At 42.2% G+C, this 23430-nt stretch overlaps 1 protein-coding gene across 3 annotated transcripts in view; it reads left to right on the top strand.

Moving 5' to 3' along the window:
- HHIPL1 (HHIP like 1) overlaps positions 1-23430 on the top strand; it is a 40938-nt gene that overhangs the window by 15984 nt on the left and 1524 nt on the right. Inside the window, exons 1-13 of one of the 3 annotated variants that reach the window (XM_075193344.1) lie at positions 5993-7547; positions 8884-9123; positions 11672-11749; positions 13877-13958; positions 14195-14265; positions 16127-16213; positions 17397-17535; positions 17781-17891; positions 18444-18600; positions 19208-19270; positions 20376-20448; positions 21778-21862; positions 23109-23219. In XM_075193344.1, the coding sequence (XP_075049445.1) occupies positions 8987-9123; positions 11672-11749; positions 13877-13958; positions 14195-14265; positions 16127-16213; positions 17397-17535; positions 17781-17891; positions 18444-18600; positions 19208-19270; positions 20376-20448; positions 21778-21862; positions 23109-23219 (1194 nt within the window). In that variant the 5' untranslated portion in view covers positions 5993-7547; positions 8884-8986. Of the gene's footprint in view, positions 1-274; positions 358-2040; positions 4689-5992; positions 7548-8883; positions 9124-11671; positions 11750-13876; positions 13959-14194; positions 14266-16126; positions 16214-17396; positions 17536-17780; positions 17892-18443; positions 18601-19207; positions 19271-20375; positions 20449-21777; positions 21863-23108; positions 23220-23430 lie in introns of those variants that run through there. The other 2 variants (XM_075193343.1, XM_075193342.1) reach the window with 2 other exon arrangements.

Below are 23430 nucleotides of genomic sequence, written 5' to 3'. Positions count from 1 at the left end.
AGATTATGCGGGCACAGCGCTGGTTATTTGCACTGTCACAGATACGTTTGGTTACGTTCCTACCTCACGGTCCTATTTTTTCACTATTATGATCATGGAATGTATTGAGCATTGAAGGAAGGCGTACATCATTAATACACTCTAAATGAGAATACACGTTGGATGAATCAGTCTCACAGAGGACAGGTCTCTGTAAATGGCATCTGATATCCAAAATGATCCCTTTTATCTTACCCGAATGTCACATCTAACAAGTAATCTCTGTCTCTTACAGGAGGGCACCGCCTGGCAAATGCCGATTTCACCCAATACCGGTCAAGACGAAATCTACCACCTTGCCGTTTGTGCCAAAAGAAAGTAAGTTGGGGATATTCACTCTGAATAGTAAAATTTATTTTATATTCTGTTTTGCAATATTTGGTGATTATCAATCATTTTGCTGGGGGGGGGGGGGGGGAGCGCATGTAAAATAAATTAGTGCTGTGAGGGGCGAGTGACTTAGACCGATTTTAAAATGAACGTGGGTTTACATGGCCAGAAACTCTGCATTTGGGACGATTTACAGCTGGGTGCAAATTTTGTCCATAGTGGGTGTGTTTGTATTCACCTCTGTGGTTGGCGGATTGCAGCTTGCAGTACAGTATAGAAGTGAAAGAATACACACGGTTACAAAGTGATGGAAAATGAAGTATATGTGATGAAGTCACATGAGAGAAGATGGTCCTATCCTGAAGAGCTTGCAATCTATCTAACTGTGATATGTCTTAGACTTGAGGCTACAACGGGACTGTTATTCCACTTTATTGTAAGTTTTGTTATAGCCCAGTTCTCTCTTTATCCTCCACTCTCCTCTTTACTATTGTGATGTATTGTGCATGCTTTGTGTGTGGCTATTGTTATCATGCAGTAAAACAGACCTTTGCAGCGGGATTGTGAGGCTGATACGAACGTATATAGGTCACCGCTGCTCGTAGAATAGTTCTCGAGATGTGTTTGTTGTCTTGGCAACAAAGATCTTTTCCCTGGGATAATCTTTATTCAAGTAATCTACATGCACAATAACCCAGACGGCCGTGCAGCAGCATGACGCAGGTCTACCCCTGGATCCGCACTCATGATGGAACTTATTAATAGATTATTGAGTAACAGACAGAGCCACAAATTCAGCTTTTGTGCAGAGTAAAAAAAATAAAAATAATAAAATTTGGTGTCTTTTGCAATTTACTTAGAATATTTCGCTGGGGGCAGCTCAGTGATATTCAGTCAAAAAGAAAAAAAATAAAAATTTCATATTTGTATAATATTTTTAGAAAAAAAAATGCTTTAATTAAATATTTTTTTGGTAAACCTAGAGCCTGTTATTGCCACCCTCACTAGGGAGATGGGTTTTATAATATTGATAGAATGACACCACTGATCAAAACTGGAGGGGAGGGGCAATCAACATATAGTACAAAGCTTCAATTTTCTTTTAAACAAACCTCAATAAATGTCTAAGTATCGGGTGGACTTTTGGCGATCTACAATTTAAAACAAATATATTTTTAATCAAGAAAAGGGGTGATCTCGCAGACTTCACGGAGACCTTTAGGACTAAAGGTGTTAAAACTAAATTGTATTTTGGCATAAAGGCTGCATTTGGTCTTTAAACATCTACCACAACTATTACGCTTGAGGCGGGAGGTCTGAATTTGGAGTTGGCGTTTACATATTCAGATTGAGTGATGTGGTTTTGGCAAAACTCTGAACTCCTTTTCCATTCATCCATCACTTACCGGATGTCCGTGTGTAGCTAATTTTGAAGTACTGGATCTATCACAGCAATAGCAGATTGGAGCATTGGAAATTTTAACAGCAGCGCATAGTATTTAAGTCCGGCCAAATCCATGTGTGGGTAAGTTTGAAGTATGCTGTTCTAGACCAAGATGTAGATAATAAGAACATCTATATGTTGATGTGAAACTGGTGTAGGATGTTTGTGGTACCTCTACATGAAACCCCATTCACAGACGCAACTTGTATTTTTGTTTTTATTCACAGAATTAATCATAAAAACTGCTCCCACCAAGCGTCCGAAACTTAAGTCTACATCAAAGCCTTCAGGGCGCGTCAGGGGTACTGCTCAGCCGCCTCCCAGTTCGACACCTGATTGGGTGGAACAGCTCCTAAAGCTGATACAAGGGCCAACGCCGGTCTCAACTACCACCAGGCCAACCACAACGAGACCTCTGAAGACGAAGAAAGGGGTTAAGAGCACCGAGAGGAGAGGTCACAAAAAGAAAACTAAACCTGGAGGTGGCGTTTCCAAACCAAGCTCTGCGGAAGTGCGTAATGGGGCCGTGAGGCTGGCTAACGGCCAGAGACCAGACCGTGGGAGGGTGGAGGTCTTCATCAGTGGAGAGTGGGGAACAGTATGCGATGACTTGTGGAATGTCAAGGCTGCGGCGGTGGTTTGCCGCCAACTGGGATTCCCATATGTTGTAAAAGCCGCCAAACAAGGGGAGTTTGGGGAAGGACGGAATCTTCGGATCCTTCTTGACGATGTCGATTGCACCGGTAAGGAGAGGACCCTACTGGACTGTAAACACAAGGAGATCGGCAAACACAATTGTAGTCACCAAGAAGATGCTGGAGTTATATGTAGCCACAAAGAAGAGTCCGAAAATTGATTGCATTAAAGGGATTCGCATTACTATAATTTTCTCAGGTTGTAATGTGACCAGGACTTCTCTTATTCTGATGTACATAGATCCACTATTTTTTTTTCAATCAATAGTATGTAAATATTAGATACTTAGTTTTGTGCCTTTAAATTTAAAGTACTAAACGAATATTTGGGAAAATGCAGCCTATCCAGTCACTAGGAGCCAGTGACATCACGAGAATGCAGCCTATCCAGTCACTAGGAGCCAGTGACATCACTGAGAGTGCAGCCTATCCAGTCACTAGGAGCCAGTGACATCACTGAGAGTGCAGCCTATCCAGTCACTAGGAGCCAGTGACATCACTGAGAATGCAGCCTATCCAGTCACTAGGAGCCAGTGACATCCTGAGAATGCAGCCTATCCAGTCACTAGGAGCCAGTGACATCACTGAGAGTGCAGCCTATCCAGTGACATTGCTGAAATTGCAGCTTGACCATTGAGACTTAGATTAAAAGGGGGTGGAGTTCATGCATTTTTAGGCGCAGTCCTTGCTGTGCCGCTATTTCCGCTCGCCTTGCGCCTTCCAGCAGTAATTCAGCAGAGGTCGTACTTTGCCCCAGCGAAAAAAAAAATCGAACTTCAAAAATGCAAAAGTAAAATTTTAGCCACAATATCCCATCACCTTCATGTATAATTTAAGCCATGAATGAAACTGAACTTCTTTACTTTAGGATTAAAAACGTAAAAGTGTGGTTCTATAGAGGTGGGGAGTCGGATGTTGATGTGATGCTTACATATAGTTTCCCAGTCTCGGGTAGTTTACAGGAGAATCCACAAATAGGGGGATATCTCCCGGCCTCCTGAGAGTGCAGCCAATTCTCCTGCACTCAAGGTGTCGAGCCCCACCCACCCCAATACCCACCTAGTGACAGGGACAATATGACGCATTGTATCATCACAACGCTGCCAGTTGGGGTATATTAACAAGGCCGAGGCTTCATAATACCCCACAAACTGTCATCTTCTGGGACGCGGGGAGGAGCAAACCGGTGCCCACAGCTCACTAGTTCTCCGTGCAGCGGGCCCCATTATCTCCATGGTCCCCGGTGCATCCCACCTGCTACACCAGTGGTAGTTCCGCCACTAATGGGAAAATAAGACTTTTTACGCATTAAGTGTTTTGATTCATTTTCGGACATAACCTGGATGCAACATGCGTTTATAAAAAAAAAAAAATACGCACTCAACTTGTGCGCACGTATTCGAATACCAGCAGATCTCAAGTTCCTTTTCCAATTCAATCTTGGCGAAAGCAGGGTCTGCCTAAATGTTACTAGTCGTATGTAGACAGAACAGGATACGTACGTACATATGTTCAATATAAAGTCCCATCAGAATGCATGAAAAAAAAATATTCTACAAAATAAGTGACCCTAATAATACAATCGTCCATAAAAATGTGCTTTAAAAAATCTTTTTTACATCAAATACATAAATCAGGATGTTCTTAATATGTGCTGTACATACAATGCCTTTTTATAATCTCTTACTTGCACACACATGTTCTGTGCTATCCAGGGGCACACATACATGTAGTTTAAATCCAAAGACTATACTGTGTCAGTCATCACTATCAGTCGGCAATGACACATGTCCTTTAGCTGGAGCAAATGATACGGTTGAAAATCATGTACTTAAGAGAAATCCAGGACTTTAATCGTCTGCGTTGCCCTTATGGTACGTCGCTTGCGTCCGTGCACCCTTCAAGTCGTAGACAGTGGTAAGTGTCATTTGCTTTCGGACATGAATTGCCTTCATTAGCGTAAGTTTCATTCTGGCGCGTGCCGCCTGCGCACGTAGGTGAGGTGTTGAGCAGGTAAAGCAAGATGTGGATTATTTCCCAGCATTCCCAGGGGCAAATTCAGTTGCAAAAATCTCGGTATAGAACATAAGGCCATTACCCAATTAAGGTGTTAATTATGATAAATTAAAAAACAACTTTTTTATTTTAGTAACTGTCAATAAATCTTTTACTGAAAACAATTTCTAAATGCTGCGGTTTCTTTTCGCTCTTATATCTGACTTATAATTAGGAGAGGTGCTCAGATACGCGTTTTTTATGAAGCAGAGAGTAACGGCCTGGACCAGGAAGCATTAAAGATTCCAATAGAACACCGGAGTAAGATTTAAGGAATTTGCTGCATTAAACGTATTATTGCAAATTTTGCATACACGAAAAAATGAGTCCGTACATTAGACTTTTGTGTCTGTATTTTGAGTTGCACGTATGTTATGATGCACTACTTTAATTTTTCAAGTGTGTAGATACGCCCATCGCAAGAAACGTGGCCATCGTCCGCTTTGAAAGTTGCACCTAGCCTATCGGACAGGCACGATAAAAGTGTTTCTTACGTCAGTCCAACTCTGGATCTAAGAGTCTGGTCATCACAAATTGTAAAACCAGCCATGTACAAAACTTGTTACATTTTAGCAATTGTCATGGGCAAAGCAATTGGCTGTTTTCAGTTTTTTGTTTTTTTTTGTATTTTGGGGATGCTCTAAACCAGAGGTGTCCAAGTTCAGTCCTCAAGGGCTAGGTGGTTTAATTACTGACCCAGCCAAATAGATTACTCCACCTGTGCATGATTAAGGAGATCCTGAAAACATGACCTGTTGGTAGCTCTAGAGAACTGAGCTTGGACACCTCTGCTCTAAACTCACTTATTGAATTTAAGGATACTTTAACCGGTCATAAATGGCTTTATGGTCTCCTTAACACTATAGGGGAAGTTTTACTACAGTGCAGCTTCCTCAAGCAGCACATCAAAGCACCTGAATCAAAACCGACAAGACCTTGCTGGGATACAAACCACGAGGCAAACCGCCACTTCAATTCGTTACTATTCTGTACCAGCCCAATGCTAATTAGCAGAGTGTCTGCCCTGTTCTCCCTTCCTGATGGGTATTGGGGTAATACTGTCCAAATAGAGTGCAAGCTCATTTGGTTCTACAAATGAATGCACTGACAGGCCATGAATGTTCAAGTACCTGGCGCTTGAAGTGCCCCATTAAAAAAGAATTATTGCTCCGAAAAATAACTAACCGTTGACCCAATTTACCGTCTGGTTTGTCCCATGTCAGTTTGACCGTTGACAAGCGCCCACACATCGGATATTGTTTATGGTTTCATCCTCCGATCTGCAGGCTGATAAATCTAGGGGTTTGTAAATTCCCCCTTATGAGGTTATAGACTAAGGGCTAGTTTTATTAAACTGCGAGTTTGGAAAAGTGGAGATGTTGCCTATAGCAACCAATCAGAATCTAACTTTCATTTATTTAGTGCTTTCTACAAAATGACAGCTAGAATCTGATTGGTTGCTATAGGCAACATCTCCACTTTTTGAAACCCGCAGTTTAGTAAATCTACCCCTAAGATACTAAGGTCCCTGTAACTCTTGTTTAGGTAGAGGCTCTATTGTTACTCAAAACTTAAGAGACGTTAAGGATAAGAGGACACCAAGTATATGAAAATATAAGTATATATTAGAAGCTGTTATATAAATCTCTTTATAGTTCACAAAAGGTTGAGGGTCAAAAAATAATTAATTAATGTTATTGAGGTTAATAATAATGTAGGGATAAAAAGAGCCAAATTTATGTGATTTTAGCAAAAAAAATAAAATAGGGATTTTAGAAAAAAATAGGGATCCAAAACACGGGGCTTCAGTGAACATCTCTACTCATTACCTCCCTCAGTCCCCTTCAACGTAATAAACTCCATTACAAAGCACCTGACCCTCATAATCTTAGCCAATCACCATAACTAACCCCCTCATCCTCAACATTAACTTAACTGAATGATATCCTCCCTGGCAGCATAAATAATCATAACCCTTATAGAGGCACTTTGGAGGCCTCCTCTGTGCCCCCCACCCCCCTCTCTCCCCTGTTAATCCGCTACTGATTGTGGCTCCTAAGTGCTGTACAATTCATATAATGTGCAGCCTACATACCTCTAGTGACACCTAGTGGTGAAAAGACAGCATTTCTGATTTTGAATTTCTTTTGGTTAAATTTTGTTTAAAAAAAATCGATAAATCTGTGTCTCCATTGCAAGAAATGTCACTTTTGAGAACACCGCTTAAATAAGAACGCTTCAAGATAATGCGTTACCCCAGGGCCGTAACGCCCACCTGCTATTTGCCCCAGTTCTATCTAAATGCGATACTAATGTGAAGAGGAGCCCTGCGGACAGCGGCAGCCGGCGGATAAGACCAGTGATGACTGGGAAACCACTGGAGACTGCTGGAGATAGGTGAGACCCTTGGACAACCCTGTCCCAGGCCCACGTCTGCACTCACTTTTCAGTATACTTTGGGCACAAGGACTTCGGCACCTTTCCGGCACTGGCCCCTCGGTACCGTTAGTTGGTCATAGGTTCCTTTAATTTCCTTATTGGGGTGCCTGTAAATGCAGGATTAGCCTATGGCGCCAGTAATTCAGGCACTAGATCTGTGGAGACAAATGTGGCACTAGGCCTGGCAACATCTGGAGGTAACTCTCTCATTGTGAGGCTGTGCCCGGCCTGCCACATTTGCCCATTCAATCCCAGGCAGCCAATTTGTGGTGATTTCTTATAGACCTGTGAATATATCTTCATTGTGTCCTTGCCCGCAAGGGACCAGGGCGCTGCAGCTGTATTGCTGTCGCTGCTAGCACGAGAGCGGGTGGGACGTGTTAGCCCTGCGGATGGGCTGTTGTGTGTCGCTCTTTTCCTAGGCGTCAATCCGGGGAGCTGCAGACTATCATTAAGAGGAGACAGTGACTACCTGACAGAAGCGGTGTGGGAGAGATCATTGCTGAAGGAGGGGCCTGACTGGCGGGTGATCCGATTGGCACAAGGTAAATCCTGTTACATTTTTGGCGTAGCGGACAGGATACCTCGCAGAGATCATGGACCACGCCAGCAGCACCTCCAGCTGTATATGTACATTTTGTAATATATGCGGAAATATTTTAATGGGTATTCATAGAATGACTCCTTAATTGTGTGAGCCATATATGTATGGCTAGGAATAATTTAGTTGTCCCTTAATCTTATGAGACAACATTTGTTGGACAATTGCCTATAAGTTAGGCTCAAATAGCTTCATATTGGCTCATATCAATAAATGCATGATAATAAATTTATTGAAGATATGTAAGATATATACATATACTACGTAATATAAATATTTATAATTATTACCATTTATTTATATAGCGCCACTAATTCCGCAGCGCTGTACAGAGAACTCGCCCACATCAGTCCCTGCCCCATTGGAGCTTACAGTCTAAATTCCCGAACACACACACACACACACAGACACACACACACACTAGGGTCTATTTGTTAGAAGCCAATTAACCTACCATTATATCCATTATATTTTTTTGTTATAATTCCATGTAATCATTATTTGATAATATAAGTCTGGTTAAAAAATAGCAATATTTGGGGGTTTTTTTTATAGCAAGTGTAAAGTCCATGTAAAACTAATTTAATTATAAGTAATTTGAAAAAAAAACCACTGTTTTTTTTTGTATAATATTTTAAGTGTTCATAAAAAAACATTTTGTACAGTATTTGTTATTTTTCTACCTTTAATTCTACAAATGGACAAGTTTTTAACAACACTCACATCTGTGTGTGTGTATATATATATATATATATATATATATATATATATATATATATATATATGATTTATTTTAGAATTACCCCTGATGATTTGCCATTTACACATTAATATCCACTGAGAATGTTGGTTAGTATTATATATATGTTATACCAGTCTTTAGTTAATGTGTCACATTTGTACATTTAGTGCTTCTGTTACATTGTTATTTATGTGATAAATACGGGAAGCCGCAGGTTAGAGCGAGGGGCGTCTGATATTCAGCGACACCTGATCTCCAGCACCTTATTTGCAGCATTAATAAGGACCTGTTCTACCATGAAACCCCCTAAATGCACAATCTCTGCCCCCTGAAAGCTTTATAATATCTTATTCCTGCAACATGAAATCTGGTGTTTACATTTGGGCGTAATAGATGGTGTATTGCTGCCCCACGCCCACATTCAGCCGGGAGCCCTGACCCGCCCAGCTGTTACATACACTGAGCCTGTGTGTCACTCCCTTTATTCTATAGGGCCTCTCTCTAGGAATGTAACAGCCCCTTCCTCTTCTTTCTACAGGGAGGAGAACGTCTCCTATTGTGCATCCAGCAGGCTGGAGATCTAGTGTCACACAGAGCTCACACTCAGGACCCCCAGCTTCCTGCTTGTAGAATCAGTTGCCATGGGGGTCTGGGGTCTGATTACCTGGGCTGCTGTTCTGCTCCTAGTCCTGGCTGTCATGGGCTTCCTCCTGTACTGCGGATACATCCAATACATCCACATGAAGTACGACCACATCCCCGGACCCCCCAGAGACAGGTGAGAGCCCCCAGGACTGTACGGGGTTAACCCATTGTCTGTAATACTGTACGTCCCTGGATGTTAGATCAGTGATATATAATTCGCTCTATAGGCTATACTGTGCAGTGATGTCTTTAGTATCTGATGACTTATAATGCTCAGTGATGTTCAATATACGTATAAAGTCCTATAAATAATATCTGTACGGTGAGTGCTGATGTCATTGCTTCAGTGAAACTTGTGTTTTATAGAGTATAACGACCCCCCCCCCCCCCCCATGTACACTATTACTGATACTTCAAGTCACCTCTGATTTGTGACCTACAGCCGTACAGTTTATATGGTCACAAAACTCCTGGGGTGATGACATTATCCAAGAAAATTTTGGGTAGATTTACATTTCAGGTTAACCCGGGACCGATGTTGAGAGAGTTTGGATTGAAAATATTTTATTTAGTCTGCCGCCCCCTCCCCAGAGAGTCTAAAACCACAAGTCAGGATTATTATAATACTGTAACCCTGCACCAGAATGCACAGGTTCAATCTAGTCCCTCGTTTTATTGTGTTCGGAAAATTGGTTCTAGCAGCTGCTAAACAAGAAATATTTCAGCTATTGTTGTTGAGCAACTTTATTTAACTGTTTCACCCACAGGACGACCGGCTAAGCTATGACCCTACCCCCATTACCACCAGAGGGGGGCAACCTGTGGCTCTCCAGCTGCTGTAGAACCACAAGTCTCAGCAGTGCGGCCAAAGACTGGAATTGTACTCTGCCCGTCGTAAATTGACCCCTGCGGGTTCCAGCGAGCTCCTCTTAGTAAACCATTGAGTTGTCCAACCAACAGATGAATGATTGATCGGGGTTTACCAGTATTGTACAACGTCCCCACATCCTTTGTTAGATTTTCTATCAATAATATTTCAATGTCCTTCAGGACCAGCAAGAAACAAACTGGTATTTATACAAACAAATTAGTAAGGCCCCTGCTTTGGTCACCAATGAACTCTCTCGCTGTCGATACGGGACACCGTATGAGAAATTTGCCGTTCTGTCTAGGCTGAAAGCTGGTAGAGGTCTCCGTCTGGCACCGATGCAAGTTACAATATTGATAATGATATTTATATTCTGGTTGCACTGTCTGGTATATTACGAATATTTTGTCTTTACTCAAGTCAACTTTGGGAACTTTTTACCCTATGGACTATACACAGCACACACGGTCACCCCCTAATGTTAGAGGAGAGGAAATTGCACAACCAGCAAAGGAAGGGGTTCTTTACAGTAAGGGCAATCAAGATATGGAATTATTTGCCAGGGAAGGTTGTGATGGCAGATTCAAAAATGTTTAAGAAAGGGTTAGACAAATTTTTGGCGGAGAAGTGTATCCAGGGATACGACCGTAATTAAAATGAAGGATAGTAGTGGATATAGGGTAAAAATAGGACTGCAATATTGGGTCTGGGGAGATTTTCACAATTGAAACAGATTGGCGGTTGCTTACTCTGGATCAATTTCAAATATAAGTGCAGGATCGCAGGAGATCCAAAATAGGTTGAACTAGATGGATTGGTATCTTTTTTTTTCAACCTCATCAACTATGTTACTATGTAAGTCTAGTATAATGTACCCAATGTTAAGCTGGGTACACACTACAGAAATTTCGACCAACTTTTTATGCCGAGAGATTTTACATCCGACCGATGGTCCGATCGCTCGGTCCATGGACTGCATACACACTAGTCTTGTTTAGGACGATAAAGGGACGAGCGCACGTCCCTTTAGCGACTTTTTACAGCCATGTTGTCGTGAGCAATGACTGTAATTTCGTACTCACTGTTGTGGATCGGTCGGAAGTTTATACACACTACACAGTGGAAACGAGATTGGAACAAAAATATTAAACGGTACGACCAACCAAATGAGGCGACAATCGTCCATTTGGGCAGACTTTCGACCATCGTGTCACTACACACACTGACCCGACTTTTGAACGAGCGGTCGTATGTCGGCTGTTTGAGCCGATTTATTGGACAAAAACAGTGTAGTGTGTACCTAGCTTTATTGTATATGTTAAGACATTTTTTTGTTTGTTTGCTGAAGTTGCAGTACTTTGAGCGTTTATACAATGTACCTAACACTGCAATGTGTATTATGCCATTCAGTTGGATGTTACATATGGCTTTGAACTTTATTTATAAGAATAGTCTATAAACAAGAAAAAAACCACGAGATGGTTGAAGACAGAGGAAACAAGAAGCGAATTGAACGATAAGATATTTTATTTGTATCCATATAACCATCAGGTTATTATAATAGAGAACAATATCAATTAAGAATAGAACCACAGAAAACTGATTCACATATAACTTGGATCTTGTCCTAGAAAGATTAGGAAATTCTGCTGTAGATCATAAGCGATCATTAAACCACTACATCCTACGGCAGTTGTAGGTTTAGAGTTATCCTGGAGTTCAGCGTATAATAAATGTATATTGTTATTTTACATGTGATGTTTGGTATCACAAGAAACAAATCATTAACCTCTTTCTTTGCTTAATTCTGCAGTTTTCTACTTGGACACTTGCCCACGATAATTAAGATGATGAAGAATAATATGATTATATACGATACGTTCTTGGAGTGGTATGTTCTCATTGGATCACACAGGGTAAAGGGGATAGCCCAGTTGTTGTAGATCTACGTGAAGGTCACGTTAAGGACATGTATGACCTCTTTGACAAAGCTGATCACCGAGACCAGTCACTGGTCCCCATCGGCTCTTATTTTTGGTAAAACCCATTTCTTCCCTGACCTATAACCTCCATTCTGTGCTATGACCAATATTACACATTCATTGATGTATTTAGAGACGGCCGTATTTAATCCTGTAACGTTTACAAACCTTCAATGTGGCTCCTGTAGGGATCTACAGATGGGGCACAGAGCAAGGGCCTAACATAACTATAATATATACTGGCCTGGAGCCATTACTTATAGGATTAGACTGAAGTAAACCTGGATCCACACCGATGCAACGATCGGGCAGATCACACAATAAACAAGCGTTTGGTCAGATATTAGAAGAGTTTGTACGCTCCCACGATCATGTTTTATCATCATCGTTTATTTATATAGCGCCACTAATTCCGCAGCGCTGTACAGAGAACTCGCTCACATCAGTCCCTGCCCCATTGGAGCTTACAGTCTAAATTCCCTAACACACACACATACAGACAGACAGAGAAAGACAGACAGACAGAGACAGAAACACAGATTAGGGTCAATTTGATAGCAGCCAATTAACCTACCAGTATGTTTTTGAAGTGTGGGAGGAAACCGGAGCACCCGGAGGAAACCCACGCAAATACAGGGAGAACATACAAACTCCACACAGATAAAGCCATGGTCGGGATTCAAACTCATGACCCCAGTGCTGTGAGGCAGAAGTGCTAACCACTAGGCCACTGTGCTGCCCAATCCACATCCCATCTATTGATTTGGTTTTATAAACTTGCTTCCTAAAAATCACGATCAGCGATGGAACGATGTCAGGTAAATGTGGCAGTGTGCACGCACTCACCACCAGCAGTGTAGGCAGATATCTGTACAGTGTACAGAGTCAGGATCTTTTCAGCAGATGGTTATGAGAGATGAAGATCACAGATGTGAAGGTAAATCGTGTAGGTGTGTACACATGAATCGGCATGGTCATCGGGACTTTCAGTCACAGAAATCACATCTGATGTAATTTTCTGTAGTGTGTACCCAGGTTAAGGCCTTGTTTAGTATACAGCCGCCTTTCTTCCAGTAACTGAGGACTGACCTTCATTCCCTAATAAGGGAGATTGTTCTGAGTTACTGGATTGGGACAGAACTCTGGAATCCGTCTAATCCACTAGCGTTTATATATAATCCACACTCTTTATGGTTAAACCCTATAAATCATGTTATGTCTGATAAGTGCATTTGAAGCTTCACTAAGGCAGAGAACACACTACAGAAATTTTCTCTCGATGTGTTATATCTATAGCAATTTTACCACCGAAAAAAGAAAAAATAGTCCCAATCAGCAGCCGATTCCTGTGTACACACTAAACATGTTTTCCACAATTTACCATCAGAATTGTGCTCTTCATTTGTCATAACCATCAGCTGAAAAGATCCTGGCTCTGTACACTCCATAGAGATCTATGGACACTGCTGGTCCTGAGTGCGTACACACTGCAGGATTGGAACAACATCGTTCCATCGTTGAACAAAATTTTTAGTCCGGTTTATAAATCAAATGAAATGATACGATGAGCTATGGAACGATGATCGTTCTTCATATCACTGTACACACTTAATCGATAACGGGCTGACCGCTCGTTTATCAGATGATTGACCCGATAATCGGCTGAAAACACTGTTGTGTGTACCCCGCCTTACATAGCAATCTTCTTGCACACGATTTGTTAGTGCAGAGAAAGAAGTAATTTCGTCAACGCCCAAAGTGTTGGAAGTGTTTTTATAAAGTTGAATAAGGATTTGTGTGCAACTTGCGACTCTCAAGCTGTTGTGGAACTACAAGTCCCAGCATGTACTGCCATAGAGGGTTTGCTGCTATTTGTATTTCCGCAGGTCCCCCCCCCTTCTGTTCTGTATGATATGTGCTGAACCCGTTTCATGAGTCTCCGCTGTAGAAACACATACATGTAAATATTAGGAGGTTCATGTAAAGTCAGACGTGTTCTCCTGGTATCTCGGTGACGCTCAGCGTTTCTCTTCTAGGGTGGAGCAGTACGGTCCAGTGTTACGCATTAACGGCATGCACACCGTGCTGGTCCTGATTATCAGCCCTGATGGAGTGAAGGTAACGAAACGGGTATAAATAAACTGGGTGTCTTTCTGGAGTGTTTTATGAGTTTAGAGGGCCCTTGTGCAAGAGTACCACCATTTACACATTGGCACATGTGCCCCACGCCCAAATCTACCCCTACCCCCGTGCCAGTAACACCGTGTGTGAGGGTGGGCACAAGGGGCTTCCATAACTCCCACTTACAGATACTGTTGTTTCCTCTGTTGCATTTTCATTCATTTGTTTTACAGGAATTCTTGATGTCCCCAAAATATACCAAAGACTCTTTCTATGAACGTATTGCCACCATGTTTGGAGTGCGGTATGAATGCTTTACAAACGTATAGGAATCCTGATTTGTTGTGATCTGTCTATCATTTAACTTAGATCTGTCGGTCCTTGAACTTATTTATGGTAGAAAGAAACCTAAATATTGTTAGGCTGCTAGTGGTCAGATAACGAACCTGCAGAACGGACTGGCGGAGGTCTTCGCCTACAGCAGCCGCCTTTCCCGTAGAGCTAGACGCGCTCACAGGTACTCGGTTGCCCCCACTACTTAACTCCAAAGTAGTGTAGGTTCGTTATACCAACCGTAGCGCAGGCCTGGAGACCGTACCGATGGTAATGGATGATCAGACGAAGCCAAGGTCAGGGGTCACTTGCGGAGTAGAATAGTCAGAAAACACGCCAAGGGTCGGGGTCACGAGCAGATCAGCAGAGTCCAAGGAACAGGCCAAAAGGTCAGGGTCACAGGCAATAAGGCAAGGTCCAGTAAACAGGCAAAAGGGTCACAACAGAAATCCAGCAGAGTAACAAGCAGGTCAGCACAAGTATCAAACTAGGACGCTATAGCCGGCAGGGAGGCTAAGCCCTCCCTGCCTTAAATAGTGCCATAAACCAATCAGGGCTTTGCCCTGTAACAGAGCACAGGAGGAACCTTTAATTAATTAACTTAATCAGCCCACAGGCTGTACTTGGTGCAGCTCATGCGCCCGGCTGCACTGTAATGCCGGGGCGCGCTGTTTAGAAGATTCGGCGTCCAACTGTTGCCTTGGCAATGGTCAGGGCCGCAGAACCGGAAGTGACGTCCCGGTCATCATAGAGACGACCGGGACGTCAGAACAGCGGGCAGAAGAGTCGCGGCGGTGCCCGTGGCCGCCGCGGCTCCTGACAAATATAACATTTTTATTTCATTAATAAGGAAGCTGTAGCATCACAAGCCAAGTTAGACCTAAAGAGTATTTGTTTAGTCTGTTCTTCAGAGTAGACATCTTTACTATTAATATCTGTCAACATTTACTATTGGATCCACCCTAACCACTGCCGGATGTGCCCAAGCTATGCCCACCTCAGCTGAGATCATACCCCAATGTCACCCTATTGGGTCATTGGCTTGTTGGCGGGGATGCTTTACAAATAAAATATTATTATTATTTAATAAGGCACAGCGGGGATCTTCAGGGGTAAATGCAGCATTTGTAGACGGGGGTGTCCATGCCATCCGGCTAAGCTCTTATAATTAACTATGTTACTTGATATTTAGTTTCAAGAACACGAATATACTACACGATAAGGACGCCCACCTTTATAGCAGGAGGAAATGGCTGTATGTTGTTTATGGGCTTTGTGCAGAGAGCTGTGCCCATCTAATGCCCGCTGCTCCTCGCACGTATATCATTGATCTGTATTCATCATCATCATTTATTTATATAGCGCCACTAATTCCGCAGCGCTGTACAGAGAACTCATTCACATCAGTCCCTGACCCATTGGAGCTTACAGTCTAAATGCTCTAATATAGACACACACTCACACAGAGAGGGAGACAGATCGACAGAGAGGGAAAGACTAGGGTCAATTTTGATTGCAGCCAATTAACCTACCAGTATGTTTTTGGAGTGTGGGAGGAAACCGGAGCACCCGGAGGAAACCCACGCAAACAGAGGGAGAACATACAAACTCCACACAGATAAGGCCATGGTCGGGAATCGAACTCATGACCCCAGTGCTGTGAGGCAGAGGTGCTAACCACTAGGCCACTGTGCTGTATTTACAGCTAGGGAGCTGTCGGTGTCTAAAAATTCGGTTTTCTTTAACCCCGACATCGCAACGTTGTTATACCGATAAAGCAGGAGGCCGTCTCCTCTGCGGTTACTGGTTTACACCTTATATCACCCTTCCAGGTTCTTGGGGAGAGGTCTGGTGACTGATCGGGATTATGATCATTGGCACAAACAGAGGAGAGTTATGGACCCGGCGTTCAGCAGAACGTAAGATGATAATATTACTCGCCTATGTCTTCAATTCTCAGCTGTTCTTCCAATGCAGACAAAATATTGGGGTAACTAAGAGGCCTATTTATCAATGAAAATCATTTGAATAAAGCATTTATTACACCATTTATCGCAATCCTGAGATGGGGAATAACAGAACAGGTATTGTACACTAGTATAAGTACGACGTGATACTTGTTCACATGCAAAGTGGAAGCCAAGCCGGAGAATCGTATCGGTAGTGGTAACCTATCTCGTGTATAGGGCGCAGCAAGAAAAAGCTAAGTTATACCGATAATGGGGCTCTTCTCTGTTTGATAATCTGGTGTGTGAATTAGGGAATTGTCAGTTATCCTATATGGCAGGGGTCAGGGAACTCTTTTTTTTACCTTTTACCCCCAAATATATTTAGATACTCCGACATTACCCCCCTGATTTGAAAGGAAGGAAATCATATATTATTAATTATTGGAATTCAGCATTTTATTTAATCTATTCAAAATTTCTTTGAAAGCTTCAACTTCAAAACTTCAGGTTTTGGAGAAATGATGTTGCTTCATTTTTGAAACGAGAGCATCAATATTGGGGCATTTTGATGTCAGAGCAATTTGGATACAGTCTTCAGCGTCCAATCGATTTCTCCGCTTTGTTTTTTTTGTTCGTTAGAGTGGAAAATCCTTGTTCGCAAAGGTAGGTTGTTGCAAAAGGCAGCAACTTTTTGACTGCCTCCTCGTGTGCAATTTTGATGCCTTTGCAGCTGTTGACATCTAAAAATATGACAGATCTGCTTTGATCTTAAATGCAATACGTGCTTCATTATTACATCGCAGCTCAAGAAGTGCCTCTGCCAACCCTTGAGACTCTTCTGGTACAACAGCAATTAAAGGGATCTACAATCCAATTGACAGCATGTGAATCGGCAGCATTACCCCCAGGAATTTAATTTTACCCCATTTGGGGTAATTTACCCCTATTCCCTGACCACTGCTATATGGGATAATGTAACTAGTGTATATTATAAGGATGTTAGAAGTCCCCTTATCATATACAGACTACCTGTATCTATGAGACTATCTGTAACAAGTTACAGATCTCACTGATTATACAGTTATTATATAGAGACATTCTCCTCTGTATTAGAGTCACCTGTATATTATACACTTGATATATTCCTTTCCAGCTACCTAATGGGATTGATGGGAACGTTTAATGAGAAAGCGGAGGAGCTGGTGGATACATTGGCTGAATCGGCAGATGGGGAACGTCCGGTCGGAATGCACCAGATGCTGAGCAGACTGACGCTGGATGTAATCGCCAAGGTAACCCTGACCCATCCATGGAACATTATTCTGCTGGTAAATACATTGTAACAACCCCCGGACACATGAACAAACGCTGGACGCTTTACATTTCCTGTAGGGAATGTAACACATCCACATTTATACTGATCTCTTCCCCCATCCTCCTTTTTGGATGTATATTTGGTCAAATATATATTTGTAAATAGAAGCATTAATTTATATTGTGCCATATCCATCTCTTGTTACGTGTTATCTGACTCTAGGTCGCCTTTGGGATGGATCTGAGTTCCCTTCGTGACGATCAGACGCCGTTTCCCCGCGCTATTTCAACGGTTATGAGCGGCATGGTGGAAACCAGGAATCCTATGACGAGGGTTTGTATCACTAACAACGTTTTCCATCTATATTATTATTAGAGACGTTCGTAAAATCAGCGCCTGCAATCTCTTTTTCTGAAAGCCAACATGGGAGTCTGAAGATGAGCACAGGTAGAACGTTATACATTGAGAGTCTAACCCCTTATGTCCTTCAATAAACATAAAGGCAGTGGCTCCTATTATAGAAGGGGATTATGTTTCAAATGATGAAACTTTTTTCATAGAGAACAACGGGACAATACTCCCCCTATTGGCCAGATTATTATGAAAAATAGTAGGTTTTTTGCTTTTCATTATCAATAGGTATCTGACTATGGCATCAGTCAAACCTACTAGAGTCCTTTTGTCTATTGATTTAGTCGGACGGGGTCTTGCAGTTTCGGCCAGTAAATGACAATAATAATAACAATAGTGGTTAGAGGGTAAATATATTATTTGTTTATGTAGTACAAAGATTTTAAACTATAACTAATGACGACTCTACAAGGTTTATGGGTTCAGGAATGTCGGACGGTTGGATATAACGGCGGCTCTTCATCTTCCTCGTAGTTCAATCCCAGAAAACGGGCATTAATCAGAGACGTTCAGGATAACATCAGATTCCTCAGAAAAACCGGCAGAGATTGTATCGATAAACGGATGAAGGCGATTCAGGACGGAGAGGATATTCCCGTGGATATCCTGACACAGATCCTGAAGGGAGCAGGTACCTGGATAAAACGCTGAGGGTGCAGAAGTACTGGGGATGATTCGTGTACCGTTTTTGTGATTCCGCCTGGCGTATGCCCAGAAACTGACAGTACGCCGATGAGCGCAATTGCTCGCAATTCATATCCGCGTGCAACTGACACTTACGACTTGAGAGGTGGGAGGGGGCTAACGTAGGTCATGTAGTGTAAGAGCGTTCAATGCAAATGTGAGTCAAGTCTTGTATTCGCCAAAAGTGTTTTCAGCCATATCTCCTACACAGGGCAGGGGGTAAATGCCGGATGACCCTGGTACTGTTCAGGCGGAGCTTGCGTTCATCCATATTCAAATCGTAGTGTAATTCAATATACACTGGGATTTGAATACGGGATGGAGCTGTGCACAAGTTGCATTGTTCTTTTTAAACACGGAACTTATGTCCAAGTTGTGTTTGGACAGAAATGGGGTCCACAATGTTCTAGTCACATCTTATTCTGTGGGGCTCAAAGTGTGGTCTTTAGTGGAATATCTAATGTATGAATATAACAGTGGTGGGGTGATCATAGATTGATCAATACACAGTACAGCGTGTCCAGGGTCTCATTGCCTCTCTTGTGTCTCTGCAGAGCTGGAAGACGGCTGCAATATGGAGGACTTACTAGATAACTTTGTCACCTTCTTCATTGCCGGTCAGTATCTCCGGATAATCTCCCCCCCTCATCGTGTGATCGGATGTTCTGCACGTACTGAGACACTTCTCCTCTTTGTAGGTTAATTGTGGAAATGTCAGATTTTCAGGCAAACATTTATAAGTGGCTGTAAGTGCAAATAGATTTGAACGGTTACGGGGGAGATAGACCACATTTCTATTTTGAATACATTTAGAATTTCTGTAAATATTGAGTTGCACAATCGGCCACAGGTATCTCTGTTGCACAAATGACTATTTATCTGCATATTATTCTGAATGAGGGGTGGGAAAGGGGGGGGGGGGGGTCACTGTGCATATATAGGAAGAAAACAGCGCCTCCCAGTGGGCAAGTCATAGTGAAACAGAACGTGAAGGTTATTGTTAAATTTCCCCATTTAAATAATGATATAAGGACATGATATACTATTTGTTGTTATTTCATCACTTTGTTTAGAATGTGATTTATTATGTAATACTGCAAAACCTGCAAATCCCTTTCATACTATTTCCTCTAGCATTTGATGTAACCGTTTCCACCTTTCTGTGATTACCACAATGGGAGCTTGCAGAGGTCATGTTTCACTATGTATTTTACAAGTGGTATCCAATAAACAAAGAGTATTTTAAATGAGCCTTTATCTAAGAAAAGTAAAACATTTTTTTAATTGAATGTCGTTAGCAAAAAGCCTTTTAGTAGATGCTTTTGGGCGTTATGTATCATATCTCCTTCTACAGACACCTCTGTTGTCGTCATTCCTCTACCCTAACACTAGATGGCGTTGGTCCCTCCAATGTATATAAGGCATATGTTGGGCTTCCTATGAAAATCCTAGACCGTTCCGAACCTTTTAATCTTTAATTACAGTAGCACGTGTCTTCATTTAAAAAAACATAATTTATGTCTTCAATGCTTAAACATCCGCATTGTATTACTTACTCTCACATGTACATTGGTTTTATTTCCTCTGGGATATATAAATAAAATATACTTTTTTATTTATTTATTTTTTGAATTTATTTTATTACAGCAATAAACGCTTTGCTTGCAAATAATCACGATCCAAAGACAACCACTTCTTGCTTATAAATGTTTCCTGTTTCAGGCCAGGAAACGACGGCCAATCAGTTATCCTTCGCTGTGATGGAATTGGGGCGGAACCCTGAGATTCTGACGAGGTGAGTCAGTTGTACATTTCTATAAAGGTCAAATATGTTTTAAAAGAAAACTAAACTTTAACACTATCGCTTTCCGGTCACATTCCTATTACATTGTTCACTTCTAAATGTCCACTTTAACCACTGATTTTGACTTCAGTTTGTTATTTGTATCCTTTCTTACTATACTTCATATACTATATGCGCAAAGGCAAATCGAGGGGGTGGGAGTTTCCTAGTGCCTGGAAACCCCCCTCCAAGCCTGGGGCACTGTATGATTGAGGTGGCTGGATCCTGCTCCCGCTTCACACAGCTCTGCTTGAAAAGGGAGAGCTGCGTGCACCTAACAGTAGTGCACGCAGCATTGTCCATGTATATTATGGGGATAGGAAGAGTTGGAGAGCAGCCAAGCACTGTCTAAAATTATAGCCACGCCCCCATGCATGCTGGTCACGCCCACTGGTGACGTGGTGTGGAAACCCCCCTCTACAAATCCTGCGTTTGCCCCTGATGATTGTATAAGTATTGGAGCTGGGTATTGGCGGGACAGTCTAACAAAACAATCGCAGTGACGCATCCTCTGCAATATGAGGATGTTTACAGGGGGCGGAGATTCTCTGCGCTGCGCTGTCATTGGTTGGCTGTGCTGATGGGAGTGTACAGTGTAATTCCTGGGAACGGGAGCAGACTCCTGATTCCGTTGTCTCCGGGATCACCAAATAATTTGCATATATCTCTGTGGAACATTCTTTATCATAGTTTGGAATCTCCTGACAGGGCCCTCTTAAGAACATCTTGGGCCCCCGGGCACAGCAGTGCACCGGGGCCCCTATATATACAAAAAAAAAAATTATATATATGGGCCCTGCAGCCCAGGGGGGCCCGTCGGAGGCAGCAAAAAAAAAAAAACCTGGAAAAAAAAAAAGACAATACTTACCTTGCGGTCAGCTGGCGACCCGGCTCCCTCCCTGGTCTCCTCCTCCGTCGCGCTCCGCAATGGATGTCGGGCTGGCGTGATGATGTCACGCCCAACATGCACTGCGAGCGCCATACAGAGGAGGAGACCAGGGAGGGAGCCGGGTCGCCAGCTGACCGCAAGGTAAGTATTGTCTTTCTTTTTTTTCCAGGTTTTTTTTTTTTTTTGCTGCCTCCAACGGGCCCCCCTGGGCTGCAGGGCCCCCGGGCACCTGCCCATTGTGCCCAATGGTAAAGACGGCCCTGTCTCCTGATACTGTTGTCCTTCAAAATCAGATTAGTTTCCTTCCTTGATTGTTTGTTCTTTTCACTTTTCTATTGAACCCACAACTTTTACAATTGCAAAAATTCTGTGAAACATTTGAAATATTTCAGGGCACGGGTTGAAGTGGATGAAATTATTGGTTCCAAAAGAGACCTGGAATACGACGACCTTGGGAAACTGCAATATTTGTCCCAGGTATTTAGAATAACCTCTGCTTAATACCGTACTTGTCTCGGGTCACAATGATAATAATAATTTAATGTTCATAATTTGAATGCTCCAGTTATCTGTTCGATGCTGTACTTAGCATAGTTTCCATGTAAAATGAATAAAAAACATTTTGAACTGAGCTTGAATTATTTCCCTGTCGGGGATGATTGTATTGTTCCTGATCTTGTAGTAGTTTTGTAGGATTTGTCATACCAAAAATATTTGCATAGATAAATTTTGGGGTATTTTCAATAAAATGTTACTGTGTAAAGACTTTTTTTTCAAGTAAAGGTATGATGGGACTTGTAGTCCCACCACAGCTGAGGAGGGAACAAATATGTCAATATTTTGCTTTGGTTGCCATAAAGCTGCCTATAAATAGATGGAGCCATTCGTTCGGGGCTTCCGCCCATGCTAATTGCACAGATACTGTACTCTAAATGTTATATCAATGGCCTGACCAAGATCTAGGAGCAGTCGTCTACCAATCAGATTTTCAACCTCGACCCATCGAAATCTGATAAATCCCAGATGGAATTTTTGGAGTTTTTTTTTGCCCACACCATAATCTTGGCAAAACATTTAGATCTAGGCGCTGTTTGTTCTAGCACCCATAATCATCATCTTCAATTATTTATATAGTGCCAACATATTCCGTAGCGCTTTACAATTGGGGACAAACACAGTAAACTAATAAACAAACTGGGTAAAACAGACAAAGAGGTGAGTAGACCCTGCTCGCAAGCTTACAATCTATGGGACAATGGGAGTTTGACACATGAGGTTAAGTCTACATTTTGCATTTCGGCCCAGCCAGACTGCAAAGGTAAAAGTGACTCATAAGCTAAATGATCCTATCACACAACAATGGTGATCGAGGGGTAGTTGTATAACAGGTGGTAATAGGGTAAGGTAGTAAGGTTAAGAGGGTGGTTGAGGAATATTATATACTTGTCTGAGGTGGGTTTTCAGAGAACGCTTGAAAGTTTGTAGATCAGAGGAGAGTCTTATTGTGCGAGGGAGAGAATTCCATAGAGTGGGTGCAGCCCGAAAAAAAGTCCTGTAACCGGGAATGGGAGGATGTAATGAGGGTGGATGAGAGACGCAGATCTTGTGCAGAACGGAGTTGCCGATGACGCACATTATACATTCTTAGGCAAAGCATTGCGCAGAGTGATGAGCAGGAGACTGTCATATCAGATGAGATTGATCTGTCCTCTTTCACCACCAGGTCCTTAAAGAAACCTTACGGTTATATCCAACAGCTCCGGCCACATCCAGGGCGTTGGAAGAGGATATGGTCATCGAAGGAGTACGGATTCCATCGAACACCCCGCTAATGGTACGGTAGAAGCTGCATGTCACGAATATACTGCTGGGGATAATGTGACTTATGGGAACATGGAAGTAAAACTACCTGAATGCGTAACCTATTATAGATATTTTATTAATTCATATATTATGACACATGAAATTAGAATAATCTCACTGTTCTATCGGTTTTATGTATTCTGTATAGATACAGAGTGCTATCTTTGCTTACCAAAAATATA

The sequence above is a fragment of the Mixophyes fleayi genome, chromosome 12 (genome assembly GCF_038048845.1).
Source record: "Mixophyes fleayi isolate aMixFle1 chromosome 12, aMixFle1.hap1, whole genome shotgun sequence".
In the NCBI taxonomy this organism is placed as follows: domain Eukaryota; kingdom Metazoa; phylum Chordata; class Amphibia; order Anura; family Limnodynastidae; genus Mixophyes; species Mixophyes fleayi.
This window is presented reverse-complemented; position numbering and strand designations above follow the sequence as displayed.